At 38.1% G+C, this 13,274-nt stretch overlaps 1 protein-coding gene across 1 annotated transcript in view; it reads right to left on the reverse strand.

Moving 5' to 3' along the window:
• Positions 1 to 7,429: 7,429 nt before the first annotated feature.
• The window catches only part of Cep164 (centrosomal protein 164), a 352,132-nt gene continuing 346,287 nt past the window's right edge, over positions 7,430 to 13,274 (reverse strand). The window contains exons 21-22 of the mRNA XM_068229617.1: positions 8,912 to 9,253; positions 7,430 to 7,680 (exon numbers count right to left, since the gene is read on the reverse strand). Coding sequence (XP_068085718.1) covers positions 7,430 to 7,680; positions 8,912 to 9,253 — 593 coding nt within the window. The remainder of the gene's footprint in view (positions 7,681 to 8,911; positions 9,254 to 13,274) is intronic.

Genomic DNA, 13,274 nt, shown 5'->3' on the forward strand with positions numbered 1-13,274 from the left:
GGCTGTCGACAGTGGGGTTCGAACCCACTGTCTGCCAGATGCAAGCTCACAGCTGCGCGACCCTAACCACACGGCCAACTCGCCCGGTATTTTTCAACATTAAAATAGTTTATAATTTTTGGGGTATCACATGTAGAGGGGATGGAATTTTATTCAACTTCCTCTCCCCTGAAGTTGCCAGTTGACTGGCATAACAGTGCTCTTTATATGACTAATTTTCATGCTGAACTCTCTGAATTGGCAATTCTATGTTATGATTATTGTTACTGAAAATTTTAATTCTTCTGATGAGGTTGAAGGAAGGGCATCTGGTTGTAAAAACTCACTACGAAGATCCATCTCACTTCATACCTGACCTCGCAGAGTAACAGGGCAAGGGTAGGACATATATTTATTATTATTATTATTATTTATTATTATTATTATTATTATTATTATTATTATTATTATTATTATTATTATTATTATTTAAAATCGTAATGCTTAGATGAACAGGAGGTGTCACCTGAATTAATAAGATCCAAAATGAATAAAGTACATAGTCACCCTGATTACAGAGGAACTCAAGGAGTGCTGCACGAGATGGTATGGTCACATACCGAAGAAGGACAATTATTATGTCGTCAAAGAAATACTTAAAAAAAAAAAGTCCACCCAGGAGAAGAGCCACGCCAACTGTGATAAAGCACAGAAGAAATCAGGACTGCCAACCAAAGTAAGGCAAAATTTGTGCCAAATATGTGACGTCACACGCGTACTCCGTTATAAGATGGCGCTTTACTGATTTGTTAGAGGTTAGCTCTCCTTGTGAATATATCGTGATCAGTTGTATAGAATAATAAATTTAATAATGGAGAAGAAAGATTTGACGTCACACGCATACATGGTGCTGTGTTGACTCGCGCGCTCAGTTGGTTAGCTGTCCTTGTGAATACATCGTGATCAGTTGTATAGAATTAAAAATTTAATAATGGAAAAGAAAGATTGATTTCTAATAAGTAAGTCTACGTAACCCTCAAAACCCTGCAGCCGTTACAATAGTGACAGCCTATCGCTAATTGTTACTCTCGCCTGGAATGCAGGGTTAAAATCTTATTCCCGACAGGAAATAAAAAACTTCCACTAAGGCTTCATGTGCTTACACTCTTATTACAAAAAACTTTAGAGCAAATTATTTCTAAAAAGTTATAAAAAATAATATTTTTACAGCTTGGGAAGTTAACACAGCATGGCACAAAACAAAATGTCATGGACTATTAAATATAATTCACCAAGTCTTAGTATTTATTTATGGCCATCAATATGTTTGTCACATAATCAATATTGCACTGGTAAATTCTTAATATATTTAATATGCTTTCTCATTTTAAATACATAAATAAATATTACAGGAGAAAAGACAGAAAAAATATCCAAGTGCAGCATTGCACAAAGCCCTAATTCAAACTTAACGTAGTTGGAATGGCACGAAGTGGTAAAGAAAGACAATGTTTTCAAAACTTTATTATTGCACAATCACATTGATATTTTTCACTACATGGCTGGTAAAACACTCCTTGATAAGTGTTCTGGAACTGTATGTCCCACCTTCAGGGGCCAGAATTTTGTCTCACAGGACAGTCACCATTAAAAATAGGACAAGGACCAGGGTTATAAACAGGACTGTAATTTGTACGTAAATACATATTTGTATTTTCATCACTTAAAGTTGTCATATGTTTACAAATTAGGAGATTTTTAAGATGAAAAACATTTTAATTTCTGTTCCTCTGACCAGGGTATTTCTCATCTTCCTCAAAACCCCTTGTGTGTACAATTTTCCTGATTACATTTCTATCCTGCAGATTTGGTGATACTAATTCAGGAAGGTCTTTATTACTTGCTTATACCATGAAAAACATTTTAATTTCTGTTCCTCTGACCAGGGTATTTCTCATCTTCCTCAAAACCCCTTGTGTGTACAATTTTCCTGATTACATTTCTATCCTGCAGATTTGGTGATACTAATTCAGGAAGGTCTTTATTACTTGCTTATACCATTTTGATCTCGTACGTTTGATTTGCAAAAATTTGTATATTTGATCTAACATTTTATGATTTCCAATTTATTCTTGTCAGAAAATAATTCATTTTCCTAACATCAATATTTCAAACAGGTCTACTGGAACAAAACAGCAGACATCAAAATAGAGGGAGACACAACTCAAGACATAGCTATACATAGAGGTGTGCCACAGGGCTCTGTCCTGTCCCCTCTCCCTTTTAGTATCTACTCTGAGGTTGTGTTCAGAGAAGCTGTCAATGATGTTAACCCAGGGATCAAGTTAAATGGTAATGCCATTAATAACATTCACTTTGCTGATGATATTGTTCTGTTGGCCAGTAACCTTGATGATCTTCAAATTTTTTTTTTTTTTTTTTTTGCTATTTGCTTTACGTCGCACCGACACAGATAGGTCTTATGGCGACAATGGGATGGGAAAGGCCTAGGAGTTGGAAGGAAGCGGCCGTGGCCTTAATTAAGGTACAGCCCCAGCATTTGCCTGGTGTGAAAATGGGAAACCACGGAAAACCATCTTCAGGGCTGCCGACAGTGGGGCTCGAACCCACGATCTCCCGGATGCAAGCTCACAGCCGCGCGCCTCTACACGCACGGCCAACTCGCCCGGTGATCTTCAAATTATTATTAACAACATTGCAAGGATCAGTGCAGAATTTGATCTGTTTATGGATAACGGCAAGACGAAACTGACAGTGTTTTCAGAAACACCTAAGCAGGCATCCCTGCACAACAACAACAACAACAACAACAACAACAACAACAACAACAGAATTGTTCAGCAAGTGTTGGGACTATAGTGACTAAGCATCGCAATCTCAAGAATGAAATCTTATCCACGATTGGGCCAGCCAAAATTTGTTTAACAGTATGAGGGCCCTATTCACCAGTAGAGATCTGAACCTTCAGGTCCAAGTTCACATGTTGCGATGCTATGTTTTCCCTGTCCTTTGAAGTTTTGAAGGATGAATGCTTAGCCCTTTGCTGAAGGGATGGATTGAAGCTTTCGAAATGTACTTGTGCAGAAGAATGCTTTGAATATCTTGAGTGGAAAGGAAGACCAAGGAAGAAGTCCTCAATATGTTAAATAAGAAAAAAAGAGCTTCTAACGATCATCACGGAAGGAAAGCTCAGGTACATCATGAGAGGTGAACAATATGAATTTCTCCAGCTCATCATCAAAGGGAAAATTGAAGGGAAACAATCTCTGGGGAGATGGAGAAATTCCTGGCTTAAAGACCTGCGACACTGGTATGGATGAACTTCCATCGAAATATTTTGAGCCACTGTTTCGAGAGTTATCCTAATCAACTGAATCACCAACCTTCATACGGAGATGGCGTCCTAAGAAGAAGTTCTGCACTTTGCACAGTCTGCTAGCTTTGGCCTTGTCGCTCAATCCACAGTGACCCATATCAAAAAGGGTTAAATTCTTATCCTGTGGCTTTCTTATTTAAGGAATAAATCTTTAACTGTACTCTTTTGATAAGTATGAGCATTTGATGTATTACAGTTATTCTTTATATTGTTTTGTTTATATTATTTTGTAGCATTTTAATTAAAAAAATTAGTCCATATTTTATTCCATACTTCAGACATATTTATGTATAAATTTAGCCACACAACCTCCTGCCTGTAGCTGTTGGTTCTCCCGTAGTTTGTCAGGTTTGGTTCTGGCCACTAAACAGTCTCAGGTAGTGCTGTCTACTGTCGAATATGGTAGCAGGATATTCCTGATCTATTTGTATGCTATCAAAATGTGCACCCTTACAAAGAAAGACTCATTGAGACTGCAGGCATCAGAGTGTCTCTATGTAAAACCAATCTGATAAGGTGAGGCTCCTTGCAAATCTGGATACTGCAGGTTTCCACATACACAAAGCTCATCTGTGGTTATACAGCCCCACCTTTTAAGACTAGTTTTACACAGAAACATGCCAGTTTTGAGTCTGTTCAGTGCCTTTTATGTTGCATGGCAGATTGTAACTAGCAGCAGGTTCCTCCAGGACTCAGGTATCAAACCCCCACCCCTGTTCTATTCGGCGAGCTCCTGCGAGACAGTTGAAGCTTTGTATCCTTGAACCCGTATAATCATCAGCCATGAAAGCTTATCTTATTCTTGATTTGGATAATTTAAATATTAATTCTAAACACTAAAGGTGCATGGCTAATTAGTACAGGAGAATAACTGATAAACTATGACATAAAGTACTGTGAAACAGAGTAAATCACAACCACTGAATTATAAACCATAAATATTCTAGAGCAAACTCTCTTGGGGACTCTGTCCTGTCTTTTCTCCTGAAGAATTAGCATCACACTGTCAGTTCTGAATTTCATTCTGAAGGTTGTTATTGAAATCTCAGGGGTCATTTGTTTTTGATTTTATATTTGTAAGTTTTACTCTTTGCAGAACAGAAATAAACAGAAATAATACAAACTTAAATTTTCAAAAAATAATACATTCACGAGAATGTACAAATAGATATGCATCCAGTTTCTTAATGGGCAACAATATTGTGAATTCTTAACTAAAATGATCATTCAGAATGAATTTCAGAACACAATAGAGCTTAAATCTTACCAACTCTTTGGTTAACTTCTTATTTTAGGAAGTCTGGTATCTGCATTGTTCGAAGTTGAAAATTAAAATTGAAAATTCCTTCATACAAAAATAATAATGTAACGTAAATACATAATTAGTACCAAGTACAGAGTACATAACCTTCATCTGGACCTGCCAGATTCAAGGAAAGCTTGATCAACACAAAACTGGTTGATGGTTTTCACATGTAAATGAGTTGTTCTCAATATCCAAATTAAGAAAACTCCACTGCAATCAATACTGCAGTAAGTCCTCAACTTGCAGGAAGTCTGCCATGTTTTAATGTGTTTATTTATTGAAAGTATTATAACAACAGAGTGATGCAACTAGGTCATGGAAGTTGAAACACATCATGATTCAAAATGTACAAGAATGTTTGCTTTCTGTATATATACTCTATTACACGTAAGATGTCAACATCAGATGCTACTGCAAGAGTTAAAGAAAAGTTTTCACAATTATCCTATCACTGTCAAGAATTCAGGAATGATCACACTGTGCACATGCACACGCAGAAATAATATGCAACTTGCATGCTTTTCATTTCTGAAGCTAATGGAAGGCACAAATAGGACAAAGAACATCATTATAACAGACTTCACAAAGAAGTCGATAGACAATGAATGAGAAAGGAAGCTGAAGGAGCTAAAAATAAGCTGTCTGGCACAAACTGATGTTTCCGATGCGAGTATCCCAATAACTAAGGTAAAACCACAGTAAAATGTTCTTCAGGGGACCGTGTGTTAACTTCATATTAAACGGGACTGTGTATTAAACAGAAGGCAACCAGCTGTATGTACAGTATCATGTAGTGTTAAGTTCTGGGACTGATGAAACTATTCAGCTAAATCTTCAACAAATCGTTGTGTTTCCTGAATTTTACTTTCCTCCACTTGCATCCACCTTATGATGCAGTTGTGGCTAAATTATGATTCTTTTTATTATTGCTCTTAATATTGACAGTGGGATGCCTAATGAATCAGCGGGTTGTTTCCGATTAAGAACGGAGTTTTGTCATGCTTCCTTAAGATTTGTAATTTATCTGACAAAGACAAAAGAAACACCAATGATAACGTGAAAATGACAAGGAAAATTTTACCAGAAGCAATGAATGTATGTGTAAGACACAAGGAGGTAACAGCACAACAGTCATGGTACTGTTCCATACAAGGATACAAGCTTCAAGAATGCAGGACCAATATTTTGTAAAGCCAGCAAGTAAAGGTGGAGTACTTTACAGATTAATGACCCTACCTAGAACAAGTAACAAAAATTTAACTTTTCTTCCAAGCATTTCTGGAAATGAACTGACTATTCCACCAATGAGGCATAATAGGCGGGATTCAAGCACAATATATAGGGTCATTTTTAATGGTTTTCCAGTGTTTATTATTGCAATGTGTAGGAACCTGAGAAGAAACCTTTATTATGTGGGATATTGTATTACTGCACAAGTGTTTTATATATAGTACATTTTTACATTTATGTACCATACATTTTATGCTGCATAACTTGAACAGACAGGTTCCCTTCTTCTGCAACTTCCTGCCTAGGTTAAACAATAACCTCACTGATATGAATTAATCCAAGAAGTGTATGTAGCACTACATACAAGCTGAATTTCAGGCTAAGGCGGCACTAGTTCATATTGTGACCTCTACAATAAACATGATCCTGTTATACATTATCCAAGAGAATAAGAAAACGAAAAACATAACCATTCTGTGTGCACTATGAACGAAAGAAAAGTCATGATGATCATGAAGTTCAACAACATTCCTGTTGCAGTATTATTCAACTGCATAAGGTTAAAAATGTAGAGAAAGTAAATGAAAACAATTCTCCTTATTATTATTATAATAGCCACTAGAGAATAGAATGAGTGCTTCAAAAATACAGAATGTCTTTGATCAAAAGAATTCAATTTGCCATGACTATACATGGGCGATTACAAAAATGAGTTACAATGTATCAAAATTCAAGTTTTCACAAAAATTTAGGATACCTAATTGAGAGCTCATCCTCCAATAAAACCACTGTCAAAAATGGCCTGCTTGTTGCACAGAAAAAGTCTCACAACTCTGGTAACACAAAAGAGCAACTGAAAATGTTGAAAACTTTCTAAGTCTTGCAGAGCTTGTGATGAACCTTGTGAATCAAATGTTTCGCTTGCTGGCCCTTTCAATTTAACTATATTTTGAGAAGAAGAATGGCAGTGAGCTACTTTTCCTATTAAGTGGGAATTAAAGAGATTAAAGATTTTCAAAAACAGTGGCAAAGTATTAAAGATTAAAGAGATTAAAGAGATTCAAAAAGTATTATTCCAGACCTAGGCAAACACTGAAAAATGTAGCTAAAAATACAAGCTGATGACTTAGTGCAACTTATCTGAACAAGATTCGTTTGTTTGTTAGAACTACATAATCTGAAAGCAAATGCATGTTGATGTATTCCAGTACATCATTTCGTACCATCATTTACAACAGTCAGTATTACATTTAAATGGAACAGCAATATATACAGACATGTCATAAAGGGCAGGAACTAAACTTAGACCGTATACACAATGACTACACTGTAGCCAACATAGTAACAAGGAATTTTCAATTTCAAATTGTCAGTTATGATAAAATCTGTTTCATAAATAATATCTGAATCTTAACACTTATCTTTACATCTAGAACAAACAACTGGACAAAACATGAGAAGGAATATGCTAAAGAGACGAGACAGAGAAACGCACAACAGCTAGACAGACGGTTCGCTCATACGGTAGGCTGGGTTGGCCCCACCAGCTCAGTGGAGTCGAGCCTGGCCTGCCTCAGCCAATCGCGTAGACTGCGGGTACGTTCCACCAGCGAGGCCTCCACGGTCGTTGCAGGACGGACGTAGGGCGGGTTCTGACGGTAGGCCTGCATCCGCTCGGACACGGGCAGGGACACGGAAGTTCCACCTCGGGCTCCTGCCAGCGTTGGCCAGCCCATGTCAGAATACATCAGTGGGGGTGGTGGAAGGGCTAACAAAGGGCAGTGAACTAAGTGATACAACTCTACAACACACTTCAGTCATCTACAGTGTGGGCAAAAAAAGTCACAATTAGATATTTATATGATATTGTAGTGAAAAGGAAAATATGATAATGATTATTATGATCATATAGTTTCTAGTAAGCTCTTCCTGTTCAACGATATGCATTCGATCACACACAAACTTTCTGGCTTTATCACAGTGCTGTAATGTCTGAATTTTGCAGTGATTAAGATCGATTTTTTATTATATACATTGCAGCATAGCTGATATGTTGTTTCCATCTTTCTTGTCCTTTCCTCTAATGCTATTCCTGATAGCCCTGTTGGAGTTATCCACTCCCCTAGACATTTAAACTTCTGTACTCTTAATTGTTTCATACTTAGTGACAATATTCTAAAAAGCCTCCATGGCTCAGGCAGCAGCACGCTGGCTTTTCACCGCTGGGTTCTGTGGTTCAAATCTTGGTCACTCCATGTGAGATTTGTGCTGGACGAAGTGGATGCAGGACAGGTTTTTTCCTTGGTACTCCGGTTTTCCCTGTGAACTTTCTTTCCAGCAACACTCTCCAATATAATTTCATTTCATCTGTTATATATAAAATTTCAATTCTATTAAAAAATTCTATTGGTGGATGGAATGAATGAAGCTCCTATCTAATAGCAAGGATAGGGATTGTGCCAGGTTCAGAAGCCTGTTGCTGGAATGAATGATGACAGGAAAAACCGGAGTACCTGGAGAAACCCTGTCCTGCCTCCGCTTTGTCCAGCACAAATCTCACATGGAGTGACTGCGATTTGAACAATGGAACCCAGAGGTCAGAGGCCAGCGCACTGCTGACTGAGCCACAGAGGCTCACTGTTTACATGGGTATCAGTTGGAAACTTATAATAAGTAGAATTTAATTTTGTTCTCATGACTCCTTTATAGTGAAACAATTTTTAGGCATGTACATACATGCATAAACATATACATGTTATAAGCATGGCAACCAACAAAACTATGCTATACACAACACTTGGTCCAAAATATGAGGGCGGATCAAATATAAACAGGAATTATTTTTAAAAATTCTTTACATCAACCAAAAAATACAATTGCATCAACCAAACAAATACACATATAGAGATCACTTTTCTACATAGTGCCCTGCCTTTGATACACATTTTCTCCATTGGACTGGTAAGTTACAATGCTGTCCTAATAGAAAGAAGAGGGACGTGTGCGGAGCCAGATGCGCATGAACTCTTCTACACTTGCATCATCATTGAACTGCTGCCCTCCTAGGTCCTGTTTGAGTTGTCCAAACAAATGGTAGTTCCAAGACGATAAATCTGGACTGTATGGAGGGTATTCCAGAGGTGTCCAGTGGATTTCCTCCAGTTTTTCCTGCGTTAAAGCAGCAGCATGTGGCCTTACACTGCCATGGAGACGAATGATGTTTTGGATTGGTAGCTGGCGTCGCTTGTTGCGATACGCAGTTTTTGCTTCATCCAAAAGGCGACAGTAATGGACTGCATTAATTGTCCTTTGTTCGTGAAGAAAATCCACCACCAACACGCCTGCGGAGTCCCAAAAAACGGTTGCAAGCACCTTTACATCAGATAGGTGTGTTTTGGCCTTGACCGGACCTGCTTCGTCTCTTCGCTGCCTCTCCATGCTCACTTGCTTTGACTCTGGGGTGTAATGATGTGCCAAAGTTTCATCACAGGTCAAAATACGATGCAAGAAATCCTCTCCTTCCTCCTTGTAGTGAGGCAGGAGCTTCTGACAAACTTACTGGCAAAGTTTTTTGTTCCTGGTTGAGGAGACGAGGAACCCACCTGGCAGACAATTTTCTGAAATGGAGTTCATCTCAGATGATGGTTTGAGCACTTCTGTACCTTATTTCTATGGCTAAAACAATTTGCAAAGATTTATTCGCCAATCATCACCAATAATTTCATGAACGGCAACAATTTTTTCTGCAGCGTGTGCCATATCCTGGCCATCTCTATCTTTATAAGGTTCACTTTTCGGACGAACTGCTTGCCCTCTGTTCCTTATGTGTACTCAATGACTGACTTTTATTGTACACGCAAACTTAGCCGAAGGAGATCACAGATGTCTCCTTTGTCATCCTGTGATTTTACGATGTTTGTTCCCGATCTTGTCTATCTGTTTGTCCATGGCTTTTCTTCCAAACTTTTATCTTAGTGAAGGGTTATGGCGAGCGACACAATATTTCTACATGCTTGTTTTTACAAGCGTTATTTTGAACGTTTCAAGACTTAAACGTATTTTGTTTCGGAGGTTTCCAATGTGCTTTATTGCACATATATGTATAGCTTGATTAAGGTAATGTAACTACTATTTTTTAATTTTTTTTATTTCTTTCTGTTATTTGAGGTGGGCCTTGTGGATAATGTTTGTTTTATATAGTTACAATGCATTGTGGTTGGCCACTATCTCCAGTTCCCGGTGGGTATTTATTTATTTGGTGGCCCGTCTGGTTCTTTCTGTTGTTGCTCATGTAACGTTGTGTCACAACTCGGTACATTGATTTGTGTCTTACTGTAACTGAGGGTATGTATTGCGTGAATGAGCTTTGTTGCACCTTGGATGTGTGTTACATCGATTTTATTCTACGGTTCATGTTGTGGAAGTCTCTTTGTTATTATCCGTGTACCAAATTGCTCTCCGATGTATCTGCTATGTTGTTGTGTATCGGAAGGGCCTATACATGGATGGTTTGTGCTGTTTTGGCATTTGAATTGTATATGAGAGATGTATTGATGATGCGATTTGGGCCTCCGATCTTGTGTGGTTTGGTTCTGAATATCCGCGTGAGACTTTATTTATGAACTGTGCTTCTACATTTTTGGGCTCCTTTTGATCATTGTTATCTTTTATGCGTTCCCTGTTTCTTGGACCTCTTGTTAACATTGTGCGAGTGTTCGAATGTGAGATATGTAGGAAGCGTATCTAATTGCCCAGTGGTGTCGTTTGCTCTTCTTTTTGCATTTTTTGGGCACTGGCATTTTGTTTGGGGTATGTATATGTTCCCTTATGTAAGCCTTGTTTATTTCTGATCCCAGGCGCCATGCTTGCGCGTGCCTCCCTTTCCTTAATCTTTGGTTCGGCCATATTTTATCTTTGTTGTTTTTTTTTTAGTTCTTTGGAAACCATTGTTGTGTGGCATCTCACTGAATGGTCGTGTATTGCAATCTGTGAAGACTCGTCCTGTTGATATGGATATCAAATAATTTATTACTTTGGGCTGAGCTATGCATCATGAATTTATTCTATTTTATTCCTAAGGTAACAATTTCTTTTGTTATTTTCTGATTAATTGTATTTTATGTATGGTTGAACCTGTTGGCTGGATCACATTATGGGTATGCTATGACGATTGTGAATGGGTTATTAAGCTTACGTATTATTTCCATCAGGGCCTGGTTTTTTTCTTATCTCTTACTGATTTTCGTGTGGCCATTTACTATTTTGATTTAGTTTCCTACTAGGCGTTATTACTGTAGGAGTAGGAGGGGTAGCCCCTTTGATTTAATAGGCTCGAGTTCATTTCATGACTTTGGTCATTTTCGACCTGGTCCACGCGACCATGATAGCTAAATATTTATTTATCGCCCTGTTACCTCTGGTCGATTCCACTGATTTTTCTTTTTTTGTTTTTATTTTTCATAATCTTTCTGTCTGTGTATGCATTGTGTTTTCCGGCTATTTATTCCTCAGTTCTTATCGTGCCCAGACCTGCTGTGGGCATGCGAGAAGAATAACATGGAGCTGGTCTAACACAACAACATATCGTATTCATTGTAGGAAACTACTACATAGTGAAGGGGTCAAGTGATGCTTGTCTGCGGTCTCCTTTCATGAGGTTCATTTTGCACAGCTTCTCTTCCTGCCACAAATATTTTAGCCCACTCATACACTCGAGCCTGTGAAAGTGTTTCTTCCCCAAACTGTGCGTGAAGCCATCTCAAAATTTTGGAAGGTTTCTTGCCCTCTTGCGAGAAATTTGATAATGATGCATTGTGCAACAGACATGTGCACCTCTTTCTCACTTGGCATACTGAAGCAGTATTGTTCGTGTGTGTAAACACCTTCTCCGGACACTCCTACCAACATCCTGGCAAAGCCTCGCCTCCGAATTAGTAACAACAGCAGTGGTACATTCAAATTCCCGTTTATGCTTGATCTGCCTTTGTATACAGGGAAGACAAGTGAATGAAAAAAAAAAGAGCGATTATCTAAAGTTAAGGCTTCCCTAGACCTGAACATCAGTTGATCAACTTCAGAAGCTGTAAGGACAAGATGGTGGGAAGTTAGTGGTAAATGTTTAAGGACTTCAACTGTTAAACAATCATCAAATGTGATCTGATGGTGCAAGGTGTGATTTGGGACATGTTATGAGTTTGTTAGGCTGGCGTGTTGTACTTAGGCTAATGTAGAAAGCTGGGAAGAGACTGTTTTGCACACGTAGATGATATTTTAAAGCCAGGCCGACTGGCTCAGATGGTTGAGGCGTTGGTCTGACCCCAATTTGGCAGATTCGATCTTGGCTCAGACCGGTGGTATTTGAAGGTGCTCAAATACACCAGCCTCATGTCGGTAGATTAACTGGCATGAAATAGAACTCCTGCAAGACTAAATTCTAGCACCTTGGCATCTCCAAAAACCGTAAAAGTAGTTAGTAGGACGTAAAGCAAAAATAACATTATTAATGATATTTTAAAATTGCAAAAGAAAGCCTTTTGCACCTTTGCTGGCGTTCCTCCTTACTCTCACTGTAAACCACTATTCATTGAGCTAGCTATCTAAACAGTAATCAATTTATAAGTATATAAATTTCTGATATATATGAAGAGTAAGCCCAGTAATGATTTGCCAGTATGTCAGATCATCATACGTACCAATGGTACCAGATCATCTTATCTCGATATGCCATGGTGTAGGTTAAATAATAATGTTTGTATAATGTTATTGGTTCTTACGTCCCACTACCTACTTTTCATGGGGTTTGGAGACGCCGAAGTCCCAGAATTTTGTGCCGCAGGAGTTTGTTTACATGCCATTTATTTATTTATTTATTTATTTATTTATTTATTTGGTGTATGATGAATGGCAACCTATAAACTATTTACACAACCAGTGAAAGATGAGTACAAAGTAAATACAAATTATCATAACTATACAGTCAAAGAAAGCAACTTACAAAGATTGAAAGAACAAGAAGAAAACACAATATATTTACATCATTATCCACCTATCAACTCTGACAGTTCGTATATACACAATGAGTGCGAGTGATGTACATCTCACTAAATGTGAATGTCCAAACCCGCCACCCACTTCACTGTTTCAGATGTTTCTGAGTTTTACATGCCATTAAATCTAGACACGAGACTGGAGTATTTGAGCTCCTTCAAATACCACTGGACAGAGCCAGGATCGAACCTGCCAAGTTGGGATCAGAAGGCTAGCGCCTGAACCGTTTGAGCCATTTGGCCAAGTGTATAGGTTAAAGAAAACTAAAATGTCATATGGTAAGTATAACCCTGTATAGAAAATTCGGTCTAGAAT

Source organism: Anabrus simplex, chromosome 11, assembly GCF_040414725.1.
Source record: "Anabrus simplex isolate iqAnaSimp1 chromosome 11, ASM4041472v1, whole genome shotgun sequence".
Taxonomy (NCBI): domain Eukaryota; kingdom Metazoa; phylum Arthropoda; class Insecta; order Orthoptera; family Tettigoniidae; genus Anabrus; species Anabrus simplex.